The 13,847-nt window shown below is 45.0% G+C and overlaps 1 protein-coding gene across 1 annotated transcript in view; it reads left to right on the top strand.

Annotated features, from left to right (window-relative positions):
- Positions 1-13,847, top strand: part of SYNE2 (spectrin repeat containing nuclear envelope protein 2) — a 176,040-nt gene that overhangs the window by 147,339 nt on the left and 14,854 nt on the right. Inside the window, 4 exon segments of the mRNA XM_030950368.1 lie at positions 8,503-8,665; positions 12,177-12,364; positions 12,514-12,664; positions 13,101-13,283. Of these exon segments, the coding sequence (XP_030806228.1) occupies positions 8,503-8,665; positions 12,177-12,364; positions 12,514-12,664; positions 13,101-13,283 (685 nt within the window).

Raw genomic sequence — 13,847 nt, 5'->3', positions numbered from 1 at the left:
TTGTTGAGGGATGGGGAATAGAAACATACTAACAGGCAGAAGGGAGAATTGTGCTGACTGTGAAGATGGACACAGGAAATCTCTTGCTTTTGTTACTGAAGCAGTAGGAGGAGTGCACAGGCTGCCTGAGGCTGGTAGACAACCAAAAACCCATGAAGTGGGATTTACATCCTCAGTATGCTCTGGAACAACACACCTGGGCCAAGCATCAACAGGCAAGGACTAGCAAAGAGCTGTGTTGTGCATGGCCGTGTTGCCTTTCCTGGGCCATCCAGCACTGATTCTAACTCCTCACTTTGCTTCCCAGCCTGGTGAAAAGGAGATGTTTCCATCTGCATTGCTGTTGGCTTAGTGCCTGCAGTCAGGCCGGAGGAGCACCCCCGTGTCCGTGGAGGGTGTCTGCACTGCCTGGGCTGTGCAAAGTTTTGGATGCTGCTTGAGCCTTCATTAAAGCCACCAGCTTCATCAGGGGCTGCCTCCAGGAGTTTTGGGTCTGCAGACCAGTTTCTGCAGTAGCTGATGTTGCATTTCTGTAGCTCTGGGCATCCTGCAGCTCTTGCCACTTGTTGCCAAGCTGTGCAAAGGGGATGCCATTTCTCAGCTGCTTTGGCTACAGGCACACTGAAGTGTTTTCTTACTTGGTGAGTCTAGCCTGTGTTCTCAGCCTTGTGGAGAAAAGCAAAGTTTTTGTGTATGTAGCAGGAATGGGTTCAAATGACTGTGACCTTTAAAGCAAGCATGAAAATTCAGGGAAGCAAGCAAGGTCAAATGTGCCTTCTCATTCTTCTAAATGCAACTGTCCTTGGCAACTGGGTCTTTACCCTGTGTGTGCAAACTGCCAGCATCATTGCATGTCCAGGAATCTTAAACTGCCACACTCAAGTCAGCCCTTACCTTCCTTAATAGAACTTGGAAGATTGAAGGTGTTTTCAGCTCATTTCCTGCATACCCTGGGGGGACTGAAATTCCCAAACAGACTGAAACTTCTCAGGTTACAAAAAAAAAAAAAGGGAAGGAGTTGAAACTCTCCAGTGACATCACCTTGTGCTGTGCTGGGGGTCCAAGGAGGCTTTATGGGGAGTGCAGTGAGCTGCCAATTCCCTCTCCTCCCTTGCACCCTCACTGTGCCTGGGTTGCCCCAAAAGTTGCTCCAGCACCAGCAGGCCCCAGATTATGGATTTGGGGAGCAAGTGAGTTCACAGCACACCCTTTAGCTGGTCTCCATTTATTTTCCACCACATTGGTTACCCTTTGGCAGGGCAGACAATCAGGCACCATGTGTTGGTGAGCTGTCCTACGCTGTGGCAGCCCACAATCAGTGTAGGCGCACTCTGGGTTCAAAGGTCTTTTTAAATTGCTGCAGATCAATATTGCATGGCAAGGGAAGCAAAATATGCTGCAGGGAGGCCTCCCCAGGTAAACAAGGCAGCAATGTCCAGCAGAATTGTGCTGGTTTGTGGCAGTACCACTGTAAAATCTCATTCTTGGGTTTGTTTTTTTTTTTTTCTGGTATACAAAATATGTGCATGGTTGAAATCTCACAAAGTGCTTGCTTTCTTTCCATGTTCTCTTTGTCCTTTGAGGATTACACTTCTCTTCAGTGTAAAAGCTGTGACAGAATTCATTATTGTCTCAGGCATGATGGTTGAGCTTATTTTGGTTATGCAATGTGTGCAGGGAGCAGGGGGAGCTGGCAGTGCAAGGGGAGTCCTTGTCTTCTGCACACCATCTTCACTCCCAGTGTCTGCCTGCAAAGCTGGGGAGTATTTCCCCATTTACTCAGGTCAGCCATTTCAAAGAGTGCTTTTGAACCACTCTGGACAATAAACTGTGAAGGTGACTGGGCATGATTTACCTGTGCAAATGTCCTGAGCCCTCTCACAGTGTGCTGTGTCCTCACAGGCACTGTGTGTTCTGCCATGTGAGCCATCAGCAAGTCAGTACAGGTCTGTGGAAAATTACCTGAATACTGAAAAACCTTTGATTTCAAAATCATTCTTTGCATTTTTGGTGGGATTATCACAACTTCTTTATTTTTTTTCCTGATCTTGGCTGGATGGGGAGTGACTTGTAACCCAAGGTTCTCCGGCTTCTGCCTTTTTTTCCCCACCCCGTGATCTCTGGCAGTCATAACACACAGAAATCATGACAGTGTATTTTTCCACAAACGAATGATATCATAAATGAAGATTAGGGGTTATTTTGCCCTCTGGCATAACAGGCTATTTGCAGTGGAGGCCCTCTGCCTGGTCTGGAAGGTTAAAGAGAGGACAGGTTAGTGTGTGGGAGATTTAATTCGTACTTAAATACCTGGGATATAATGGTAAAGGCGAGAAAGCAGAACGCAGGGGAAGTAAGGATACATCTTTGTGCGTGGTGCCTGTGCGTGGATGTACGTGTGCTCGTTTTTTTGGGTTCGCTTCAGACTGACTCTGCTGCAAATCATCCGGGTCTGCGGTTCCAATAATCCCTCTTTCACCCAAGAAATGAGCACCGCATCCACCTTTCTCGGTGCCGGAGGCTCCAACCCGCGACCTTTTTGTCGCCAGCCGCGGGCAGCCGCCCGGCGTGCGCTTTCTCCCTTGCTAACAATTCTCTCGTGTCATAATAAAGCTCTGCTGGTTTTGTTCTGAGGAGGGATGCGGCCGTTTGCCAGGTAAAATCCCACCGCAAAACGTAAGCGTTAAAATAGGGGGAGAGAGAGAGAGAGAGAAAGCTCCGGTGTCTCCCCAGCTCGGGGTCGGGGAGGAGGAGGACGGGCGAGCCTCCCCCCAACAGCCGGGATGCTAAAGCGGCGAATAAATAGGGCATCTGTGGAGGAGGGGTTTCCTCTGCCATGCCTGCCTGGTCGCACAGACGCTTTCCCCCTTGCAGCTCGGGATTTGCAGGCTGAGGAATGGTTTTCCCGTGCGAACCGTGAGTGCCGTGTGGGTGCTGGGTGCCGGTGGGGTCTGGCGGAGCCGCGGGGGGGAGCGCTGGATGCGCCCCGCTGCCGCTGCCGGGGCCAGCGGGTGAGTGGGAAGTGCGGCACGGTAGCAGCAGGCATTGTGCTCACGGGCCCCTGGCTTGCGATCAGCTGTGTTTGGGGCCGGCACCCGAGGCGGCGGAGAGCCTTGACAAGAACCTTCGGGGGAGAAAAGGAAGCTTTTCTCCCCCAGAGCCTCCTGCGCTTCTCCGTGCGCGCACACAGCCTGGGGCATGGCGCGGCTGGCACGGCCCCGGCACGGCCCGGGAACGGCCTCGCCTTCCATGGAAAGGCCTCAGATTTGCCTTTGGCATCACCTCTCCGGAGCGCGTCTTTTGTCCCTCGCACGGTTGTTCTCCCTGCGAGTCACTGAACAAAGGTTCCTGGGCTGTGCATCTCATTCGCTTTGCCGCTGGTAAACAATCCTGTCAGCTGGCAGGGCCATTTCAGCCCCTCCTCCTCCTCCAGAAGACATGCACGGAGTCGCTTTTCATGATGACATTTGCCTTTGTGAAGGAGAGTTTGGGATAGATGTTAGGATGCTTTTTTGCTCTTTTAGACACTAAAATTTGAATTCTGCTATTTACCTTATTTGAGCTTCCCCCCTAGTTTTTCCTGCAGCATTTTGACAGCTGAAGCAATGCAATAGGACATGCATTTTGTAATTACTTTTGTTTGTGTGAATACATTTCGATCAATATGGAAGCTCCTCCTGCTGCTAGGTAATTCCTGAGTAGTTACTTCAAATGCACTGTGCAATGATTCAGCCTGAGACAGTTTAATGCTTTTCTCTTGTAACCCAATACTGGCAACTTCATTGTGGGTATTAAGACCCAAATCCAATCTCGAGTCATGTCAGTTAGTCCTTCTGTTCACTTTTGCAGCCAGTTTGTAGTTATAATCTCCTACTTTTGTTCTTTTTCTGCCACTTCTACTGTGGTGTAAAGATTAAAATATTTTAAAACTGGCTTTGTTTGGCTTATTCCAGGCAACTTAAGCATTGTGTCTGAGTGCTAATCAGGGTGGATTTTTTAGCTTGACCCATTCCAAAAGACAAGGCAAATCTGAATTTGTCGGGTTTTTCTTAGATTAGTGGTGATATTTTTATTGTATTTTTTTGTATTGTTACCCCTTTTTTGTTTTCTTTCTGGAGGTATGTTGAATTGTGGCAGGTGAATTCTCAGTGGGAAGTGAACAATGGGTTAGTAGGAGTTTTTCCTGTAAACAGGAAGTTTTTCCTGTTTGACCAATCTCAATTAACTTGAGATTCACACTTCGTAGAGAAAGAATTCAATCCACAGTGGCACCTTCCACCGTCTGGAAGAAGCTGATTTTCTCTGCTGCACTTGAACTTTTAGTGCTGTTAATTCATTGTGTGTTGGGTGATTGATACCTGGATCTGGCAGGAAGCTTTTGCCCCCAGGCTTGGAGGCTTGCGCTGTGCACTCCCGCCCAGCTTCCAGAAGGGCTGTGTTTCTCCAGAAATGGTCAGCATGCATCTGAAAAGAGTTCGTGAAGTTTCATTCATGCAAACATCAGGTGATTGGTAAGAGTATCTTCAGGGTGCAGATATGCATCTGAGAATGGTGGTTGCAAATGAAGACTTTTATTGATGTAATCAGTTAGTCTGTTTCACTCTTTTCTTTGAGCTGTAGCCAGGGCAATGGCAGTTACCTGTGACTTCTGTGCAAGCTGAGGATGCTCATGTTTTTCATCAGTTTACCTCTTGTTTCAGTTTAGAACCCTGCCCTTTTCCTTGGTCTCTGTGTCTGCTGACAGGAGCAGATCAGCCAATGTGAATGTCTGGACAAGGCTGCCCTCCCATTTATGCACTGCACTAGTGTGAACTTAGGTTTTTGTTCTTCTTTGGCTGCTTAGCTCAAGTTTGAGATGAATGGCTTAGAGCATTAAGGGTGTTTAAATGACTGGCAAATGCCAAATTCTATTGAGAATAAATAACAGATTAAATGACTTAATTACAATGGTGTTTCCAATGGCAATTGCTAGAAAGTAAATACAAGCTCTCAGTTCCACCATGATGCTGTCTTTGAGACTGTTGCTTCTGGTAACACTAGAAGATAAAGATCCTCATGGTGACATTCATAACTTGAAAATCAGAGTGATTTCTAAGCCAAAATAATGTTGGACTGGTGGTGCCAAAAGCCACACTTAGATTCTAAAATTGTTGCTTTTAAAATGTATCGAATGTACTTTCAGTCATAAATATATTTATTTATAGTCTAATATCCTTTGGTTTTGCTTTGGACTTCCTTGGCTGTGTTCATCTATCCACTATGCAGACTGAAGAAAGATGTTTAGCACCCTGTGAATTTTTCTGTAATGCAGCTTAGGGATGGGAAGCAGGTGGATAGAGGCAGAGAAGGGAGCCCAGGGCAGGCAGAGATGATCTGAGCAGCACAGTAAGCTGTGGTCTCAGCAGGTCAGCTGTGCCATCAGATGGTCCCTACATGTGCCTGTCTCCAGAGCAGTTGTGGGAAGCATCATAGGATATGCAGGAGGTGAATTGCCACAGAATACAGTCAGGGACAGGGCAGAGATCAAGCCTTGCTTTCCTCCTGACTGGCCTGAAGTCATGCAGAGTTAATAATGCTGCAGTGGAGATGTTTAGCTCAGACTCTTCCATTCTGTGCTCAGCACAGAGCGTGTATTGGCCATCTCTCCAGGGAAAAGGGTTCCTGAGTCACCTGCCTTTGGAGGGCCACATGCCTTGGGAGTCGCTGGCCCTGCTGAGCATCGTAACCATCCAAAATAACTGATGGGACTAGGGCAGAGGAAGAATTAGTTCTCCTGGCTAAAATAACTGCCAGGCCATGACAGCACAAGAAAATAGAGCAATGACATGTTCATTGAGTACCGCTTAATATAAGCAAAATCAAAAGCAGCAAGATTTATACAGCAGCTGTTTGCTTGGGAGCCAGATGCCGTCTGCATACAGGGTTGAACTTGGGACCAGAGTTCTGAAAAAAAGCTTGTTAAGAAAAGCAAGAGCAGCTGAATGCTTTTGTCATCCCCTGGTTTCCTCTCAGTCAGCTGCAGCAGTAGAAGATAGAGTCTGTGTGAAGGGGCAGAGGCAGGTGCTTTGCACCAGAGTCAGCAGCTTTGTGGGTGCAAGGCAGGAACAAGCTGGACCATGGACTTGGTCCAAATCCTTCGGGCTGGCTTGCAGGCTTACATCAGTCAGACAATACTAATTTTACTTTTGGAGAGTGCAGAGTTGCTAAATACCTGCCAGGAGCTTCAGTCTAGGACTGTGTTCTTCTTGCCCTCCTTGTAAAACAACTGAAAGTACTGCCTGGTGCTTCTGGGACAAGAGGTAGAGAAAACTTTCCATGCTGCTGATCCATATGAGACCTTAAATTTTCTGGCCTTACTCTGTAAACAGTAGGACTGAAATGCAGCAGGATCATTCCCATATCTCCTCCATAAGTGCTTTACTTTAAATCAAGTGTCTGGCTGACGTGTGTATCCTCTTTGGTTACCTTAAGGTTGTTAATAAGATCAGTTGTTGCTTACAGGATGGCATATGATTTATGGATTAGGTGTCCTGCGTATCTTCTGTCATTGTATCATCAGGCAGTTGCAAAAGCCATTAATTACAGACAGTTTGGACCACTCTCCTCTAAAACTTGCCAGGATAGTTTGGCAGCAGGCAGGACAGTGGGGCAGGAAGCTGTCCAGGTGCCCTGTGTGGGCACTTCTGCCTTCGAGCAGTCCGTCCCTGCCTGCAGTACTTGAGATCACATCCCTCAGCCTTCCTCAGTCTCAGCTTGCACAAGACCTGTGTTGCCAAGTACACCATGCTTAACTCAGACCCCTCAACAGCCCCCTGCATTTGGGGACATGCAGTGAACCCCTTGTACAAGCTGTCCTTGCAGTGCCACTGCTGGTTGTGTTTATATGGTGACATTTCCCAGCCTCTGTGGCCGATGAATGGGAAATGTTTCACCCTTTTCACAATACAGACTTAACTTTTTGTGCTGCACTTGACTTAAACAATTGAGGCTCATCTTGATAGTTGTTGGACTAGGCAGTAGCTGAAGGTTTAATTTGTAAGTTTACATTTTAGAAATCACATGCAAGGTTCAAAAATTCGTCCTATGGCACAAGGACATAACTTGATATCAGGAGACCAGCACAGGGAAGCAATGCTGGCTAAGGAATGGGCTCTCCCTAGGACATGGGTGGAATGATTTCATCTGACTTTAGAGTCTGCAGTGTTGATATTTATAGTACTACAGGATAGACCATTGCAGTTCATGGGGAGAAATATGTGCTTTTTGGTACAGTTCATCTCATCTTGTGATCTACATGTTTAAGACAGGTCTGATACAAGTAAAGATTTTTTTTCCTCCATTATCTACCAAGGTCTAGATGACAAGCCCTGAAATAAGTCTGAAGAGATAAGTGTCACCCTGGTGTTGCCTTTCTAGTAATTTTTGTTGGGAATTGCAGTAAATGAGAATTTCAAGAAAAATTTGAGATCAGTGAGGTAGTTCACCAGATATTTCTCCAACACTTGGAGACAAATTTGCCAAAATATAAAAGCATACTGTGTGGGTAATTTGAGGGGCTGATATGGGGGTTTGATATGGAAATATGCTGCTAAGGCTGGAAGTAAGAAAATGTTTGCCTGCACTTTTAGAGCTGTGCTACAAACAACTGTAAGAAAAGTAAATGGTCTCAATGATTCATTTGCTTGTCCACTGCACAAGTCTCCCTGGCCATTTGATATTCTCCCCCATCAGGATTGGGGTTTTTTTAATTTTTCACCATGTCAGGAGAGTCTGGCTTATCTCTGCATGTTTGTGTGGTGTTTAGATGAGCTTTAACATTGTGGTGCTACAAATTCTATTAGTAGCTGTTGTTCAAGCCTTCTCTCCTGCCAGCATCCAGAGGGTGCTGAGATCCTGGCACGGGGTGCCTGGAGAAGCTGTGCATGCCCCATCCCTGGAAGTGTTCAGGGCTGGGTTGGGTGGGGTTTGGAGCAACCTGGAATAGTGGAATGTGTCCCTACCCATGGCAGGTTAGAGTAAGGGGATCTTTCAGGCCCTTCCAACCCAAACCATTCTGTGATTTTGCCAGGGTGTTGGACTGGTGGTTTGTGCAGATTCTGCCTCTGTTGGCAGAGTGGTACCTTGTTGATTAGTGTGAGCCTGTTGGTTGCTGAATATGATACTGAGCAAAATTCACAGCAGGAAAATCAAACCATAGATACCCATTTTAGTTTAAAATGGCAAGTTATGGTACAAATTTCCACTTAGATGAATGTCCAGTGCTCTCTAGCAGATGAAAATTCACCTTGCTTATACAGTTTCATTGAAGTCTTCACTCAAGCTGTGGAGCAGGGTCCTGCTGAGCCAATTTAGGTAGATTTTGACTAAAACACGGCTCTGATTTACAGGCAGCAGCTTGATGCGACATGGCTTCATAAAGCCATGCCTGTCATCAGCTCCTGCCAACATCTTTTCCACTGATTGACCATCTTTGTAACAAAATGTTCTTCCTGGTTTACTTAGGGTGAAGAAGCTGAAGGAAACATTTGCTTTTATACAACTATTGGACAAAAACATGAGTAACCTTCGCACCTGGTTGGCCCGGATTGAGTCTGAGCTTTCCAAGCCTGTTGTTTATGACATCTGTGATGACCAAGAAATCCAGAAGAGACTGGCAGAACAGCAGGTGGGAAATAGCAGCAGCCAGAGTAAATGAGCTAAGATGCTGCTGATTGGTCCTGGTATAAAATCACCTGTTTCTTTTCTTTAGTGAGCCCTTCTGACTGTTTGCTTTGCATGGCGTGTTCCTGCCAAGATGCGTTACATGGAAAATTTTTATTTGCTTGCAGTTATTTCAGTATTGTGTTGAATTACCCCCACATCTCTCTGCCCCCTTTCACCCAAGGAAAACATGCAAAATACAAATAAAAGTCAATTTGTACAGCAGACTTCCTGAGGACTGGGCAGGGCACAGGCAGTGGGCAGAGTACATGAGGATGACTTCGACTGACAAGGCGTGAATGCTGCTCTTTGCAAAGAGATGGGGTTTTTTTCCCTCATTGGCTCCAGTTCTTGTCCCTTCCTTGCAGACTGCAGAGCAAGCTTGGCAGAGCAGGATGCTTGGGCTTTGGAAGGTGGATTTGTGCAGACACACCTTTGGCTGAGGTTTGATCAGAGGCAGGCTCTGAAGATCCCTCAGGGCTGGGGGAGCTGGCGCGTGAATCCTGCTGAGACAACACTTGTGAACCAACCCTGCACTGCTGGCTGTTTGTGGGCATTTATCCAGGGCAGTGGCTTACCAGGGGATCTTAGGAGAGGAGTTGGATAGTCCTGCAGTAAATTCTGTCTAGCCAGCCAGCCAGGCAAGGTAAAGGAACTTCTCCAAAGCACAGACTTGCAGGTGGAGTCATCCTTTGCTCAGGGCTGGCGCTGTAAGTCTGGCCAGGTTCTAAGTGTTTGGCTGTCGTCTGGCCATTGTGTTAAACAGCAAAACTTGCCCAAAAACTAAAGATCAAGAATAAGTCTGTCAAGTTTGGAAGCTTGGAAGCTTTATGGCATCTGCCTTTAGGAACACTTACTGGTATCCTTCCCATCCTTTCCATCTTTTCTGTCTGGTTTCTGCTTTTGTGTCTGAGGATCCCTGAGTGACCCAGACCTGGGGACTCTGTTCTCTGCTCGTTGGTGTGGCTGTCCTTGTACTTATGTCCCAAATGTCACAGGAAGGGCCAGCTCCTCTGTGACAGGATTGGAGGTGGCTCCCGCTGACTGCACTGCAGGAGCTGGTCAAACACCAGAAGCCTTGGCCCAGCACCTCTCATGGTTTCATCTGCATTGTGAATGGTCATGTAAACAACAAAGAAATATTTTCTTCTCATTCAAACCTTTTGCATTCTCAAAGGCCATGAAAAATTGCCAGGCAGAGCAGAGCATGGAGCACAAAGGAATTGTGTCCAAACTAATTTATTTTTATTATGAGCATTCAAGCTTTAGCTGGCTATAAGAGCCATCATTTGCTGCTCAGAGCTACTAACTACTTAATTTTTTGGATGCTGTTTTAAATACAGACCTCTTGGCACCTCTAGACTCTGTCTACAGTAGCTTTTTAGCAGGCTGAGTATGAGAAGGCTATGCTGACTAAAAAGACCACAGTAAACAGAAGAGCTGCTTTTGTTCTGCATTAGGGAAACATTTGTCTCAATGAGACAAGTAAAAAGATCTTTCCTGGTTTTAGCTGAACAATTATTTCAGCAAGAGCAGAGCAATGGTGAGAAATATGCCCTACAGGCTTCTTAATTTGACATCCCTGACTGGAAAAGCATTACCTGTGCAGTCTTGAATAATGGAATTTAAAAGCCTTGTGTTGTACAGAGGTGTTTTATGGCATGTTTGTTCAATTAAAGGATGACGATTACAACATGAATAATATTAATTTTAAGATTGCAAAGATGTTTCACTAATACAAAAATCTAGCAGTGTGTAGTCTGTTAAAGCTCTCTGGGCAATGCTATGCAGAGTTGAGGGAATGGTACCTCTTGGGGCTCCATGGATGTTCCTCACCCTCTCCCTTAGTTTGTTATCCTTCTCTCATTTAATGCAGTCGGGTCATTTGGAAAACAGCAAGGATTCTGTCTAGGCTATTCCATGAACCCCTTCATGGCTTGAAGTAATGAGATACTGTCAGCAACATTACCATTAGAATTAATTAAATTAAATTACAAGTTAGACTTCATTTTAATCTGTAATCGGAATTCTCATTTTCACTAATACACCTGTAAATCCAGTGGAATTTAATGAATTCAGAAGACACTCTCCAGGTACCAACAGTGAGACAGAGCCTGGTCCCAGCTGTGGAGCCTGTGTTGAAAAGATGCTGATGCATCTTGCTCAGTAAATAGCTATGAATCCTTAGTAACCTGTAAAAAAATCTGTTGGATGTCCTTCTGGCAGTCTTATTCATGTAAAGAATTTCACTTCTACGTTCCTTAAAGCTGTTCATTACTATAAATCCCAGAAGCCTTATTTTGACCATTTATGGCTCAGCCCTTGATTCAGGTACCCATGTAACCACTGAGAACTGCCACTGAGTGATTCTCAACTCCTTGCAGCTTATTGACTTCTGGGGAAAATCTTCCTTCTACTCATTTTGTATTTACTACAAGCTGTGTTTGTTTCGGAGGGGTTTATTTGTTTTATTTTGTTTGAGGGTTTTTTTGAAGTCTAGAGCAAAACCAGTTCTGCTTCATCTCTTGACTGAAATCAGTAAATACCATTTAATGAACTCCAGTTCACTTTTGTCAAGAAAATACTCATTTGTGTTTGTTGCTCTAGTGTTATTCAAGCAAAAGTCTCTGTATCCTTCATTAGAAAAGCCAGAAATGGGTTGAAAAATGGCATTGTAGTGTCTATTGTCATTTTATTAAAATTTAAAGTTGGTAGCATAGTACAGATCTACCTTTTCAATAAGAAATATTTAGATAAGGCTTTTTTTTTTTTTCTGTCTTTCAATTACACTGACTTCAGGAGTAGTGATGGGTACAGGATGAAAGGCCAGACTATTGTGGAGGGAGGTGCAGGCTCTGGAAAAGAAACCTGTAGTGTAGATTAGACAAAAGGTCTTTGCCAGACCCTTTAAAACAGTCTGTCAGAAGAGAAACCCTACAAGAGGGATTAAGAAAAGTAGTGTAACACCACTTTGTAGTGGTGTTTGTGTGTTTGTGTTTCATGCTGCAGCCTGTGATCAGTCAATAAAATGCAAATACTGCTCTAGGAGTTCTCTGATGAGAGAACTTTCAGTGTAGTAACCTGATATGAGACAGTCATCTTGGGCTGTCAAAATTAATAAGAATTTATTTATGGTATAGGTAAGGTTTGGATTTTGAAAGCACATTAAAATTGTCCAGACTGGTAATGAGAAGATTGAGTTTAGAATGAAACACCAAAGGTGGACAACTCTTTTTTTACATGTTGGCTCTCTCCTGACCTGTGTCATTTGCACAGCTCATCCTGCAAGTCTTTTTTAAAGCCAAATCAGCTTTTCCTGACGCGGGAGTTGCTCTTTCCCCATCCTCTGCAGCATTTTGAAAGGGCATGGGTGGGATGTAGCTATGCATGTTTCTTCCCATTGACACTGTATGTTTCCTTTCACTGACCCTGTATGTTTCCTCCACTGATGCTGACGCTGTTCTTCTGCATGGCAGGACCTGCAGAGAGACATAGAGCAGCACACGGCGGGCGTGGAGTCCGTGTTTAACATCTGTGAAGTCCTGCTGCACGACTCAGATGCGTGTGCTAATGAGACAGAGTGTGACTCCATCCAGCAAACCACCAGGAGCTTGGACAGACGGTGGAGAAACATCTGTGCCATGTCCATGGAAAGGCGAATGAAGTACGTCTCCTATTCCTACCCTACAGAAACCTGTGGCAGCATTTTGAGGAAACGCTGTAGCTTTTGCCACAAGCTGAGTTTTGAGGAGGAAAAGAGAATCCAGAGTTGATAGTTAGCTTGTGATAAAACCTTTCTGTTTTTGCTCTCAGAATCGAGGAAACCTGGCGTCTGTGGCAGAGGTTTTTGGATGACTATTCTCGCTTTGAAGATTGGCTAAAAGCATCTGAAAATATAGCAGCTAGGCCTAATTCTTCAGAGGTCTTGTACACACATGCTAAAGAGGAGCTGAAGAAATTTGAGGTGAATTTTTAAACTGCCTTTTTTATGCTCAGCATCAGGCTGCTGAATACTTACTGTCTGTGCAAAATGCCTGAGTCTCTGGAAAACACTGGTTTGGCATTGGTAGTATAGAGAACATAAATAATTTGGTGAGTGTGCAGCTGCTAAATGTCTGTTTGTTTCCAGAATTTTTTTTAATGTGGAGAATACAATGCTTTGAATAGACACTTAAAAGTTTAAAGCCTTGCTTTTTATAGGGAAGAGACTTTTGTAGTGTGATATTTATTCTTTTCTTTCTTCTAGTTTGAGCAGATGGTTTAAAATACGGGTCTAAAATCTGGATTTAGTTTTGCAGTTGGAAGGTCTGTTTTTAAGGAGGAGGGCACCATCTCTCCTGATGGATAATATCCACATCCTGACTGTTACCAGGCACTGAGCTCCTGGCTTTGCCTTGCAGGCGTTCCAGCGGCAGATCCACGAGCGGCTGACGCAGCTGGAGCTGATCAATAAGCAGTACCGGCGCCTAGCGCGCGAGAACCGCACCGACTCGGCCAGCAAGCTCAAACAGATGGTGCACGAGGGCAACCAGCGCTGGGATAACCTCCAGAAACGAGTGGCCTCCATTCTCAGGAGGCTCAAGGTAGTGCCACAGTGGGGTTAGGGAGTGAGGAGCACTCACAGGGTGCCGGTTTTCGGCTTCTGGCTTTTTGCTTCTGTCAAGGTCGGGATTGAAGTGCTAGAGACGGTGATCCGTGTTCAGGCTTAGATGTTTATTATTTCTTATTTATATTACAAGTGGTGAGTTTTACAGCATTCTACTAAGAAGCTACAAAATGGCTAACTTTCTTTCCTTATAAGGTCTTTTAAGGCTAAACTGTCTAATTAAGAAATGACACCTAAATTGTTTTTACTTTTAACTCAATAGCTAATCACTCGAAGTCCACAATGCAGGTCTTTTCTGTCCTATTACAAATACTATCCAAACTCATGAAGGACTAGCCTCCACTCTAAAACTTCTATCTTGCTCTGTATATATGTGTTACTGTATTATAAAACTTTAAACTCTTAAGTTTTCTACTTAGTGATATTACACACTTCTAATCAAACTACACACCCGTAATCCCAGTGCTATTAATCAATTTTGGAAGCCTTCTCCATGGCCTCAGGTCAAATGTAGTATTCTCTTGTGGGTCTGTGCCTTTCA

Source organism: Camarhynchus parvulus, chromosome 5, assembly GCF_901933205.1.
Source record: "Camarhynchus parvulus chromosome 5, STF_HiC, whole genome shotgun sequence".
Lineage (NCBI taxonomy): Eukaryota > Metazoa > Chordata > Aves > Passeriformes > Thraupidae > Camarhynchus > Camarhynchus parvulus.
This window is presented reverse-complemented; position numbering and strand designations above follow the sequence as displayed.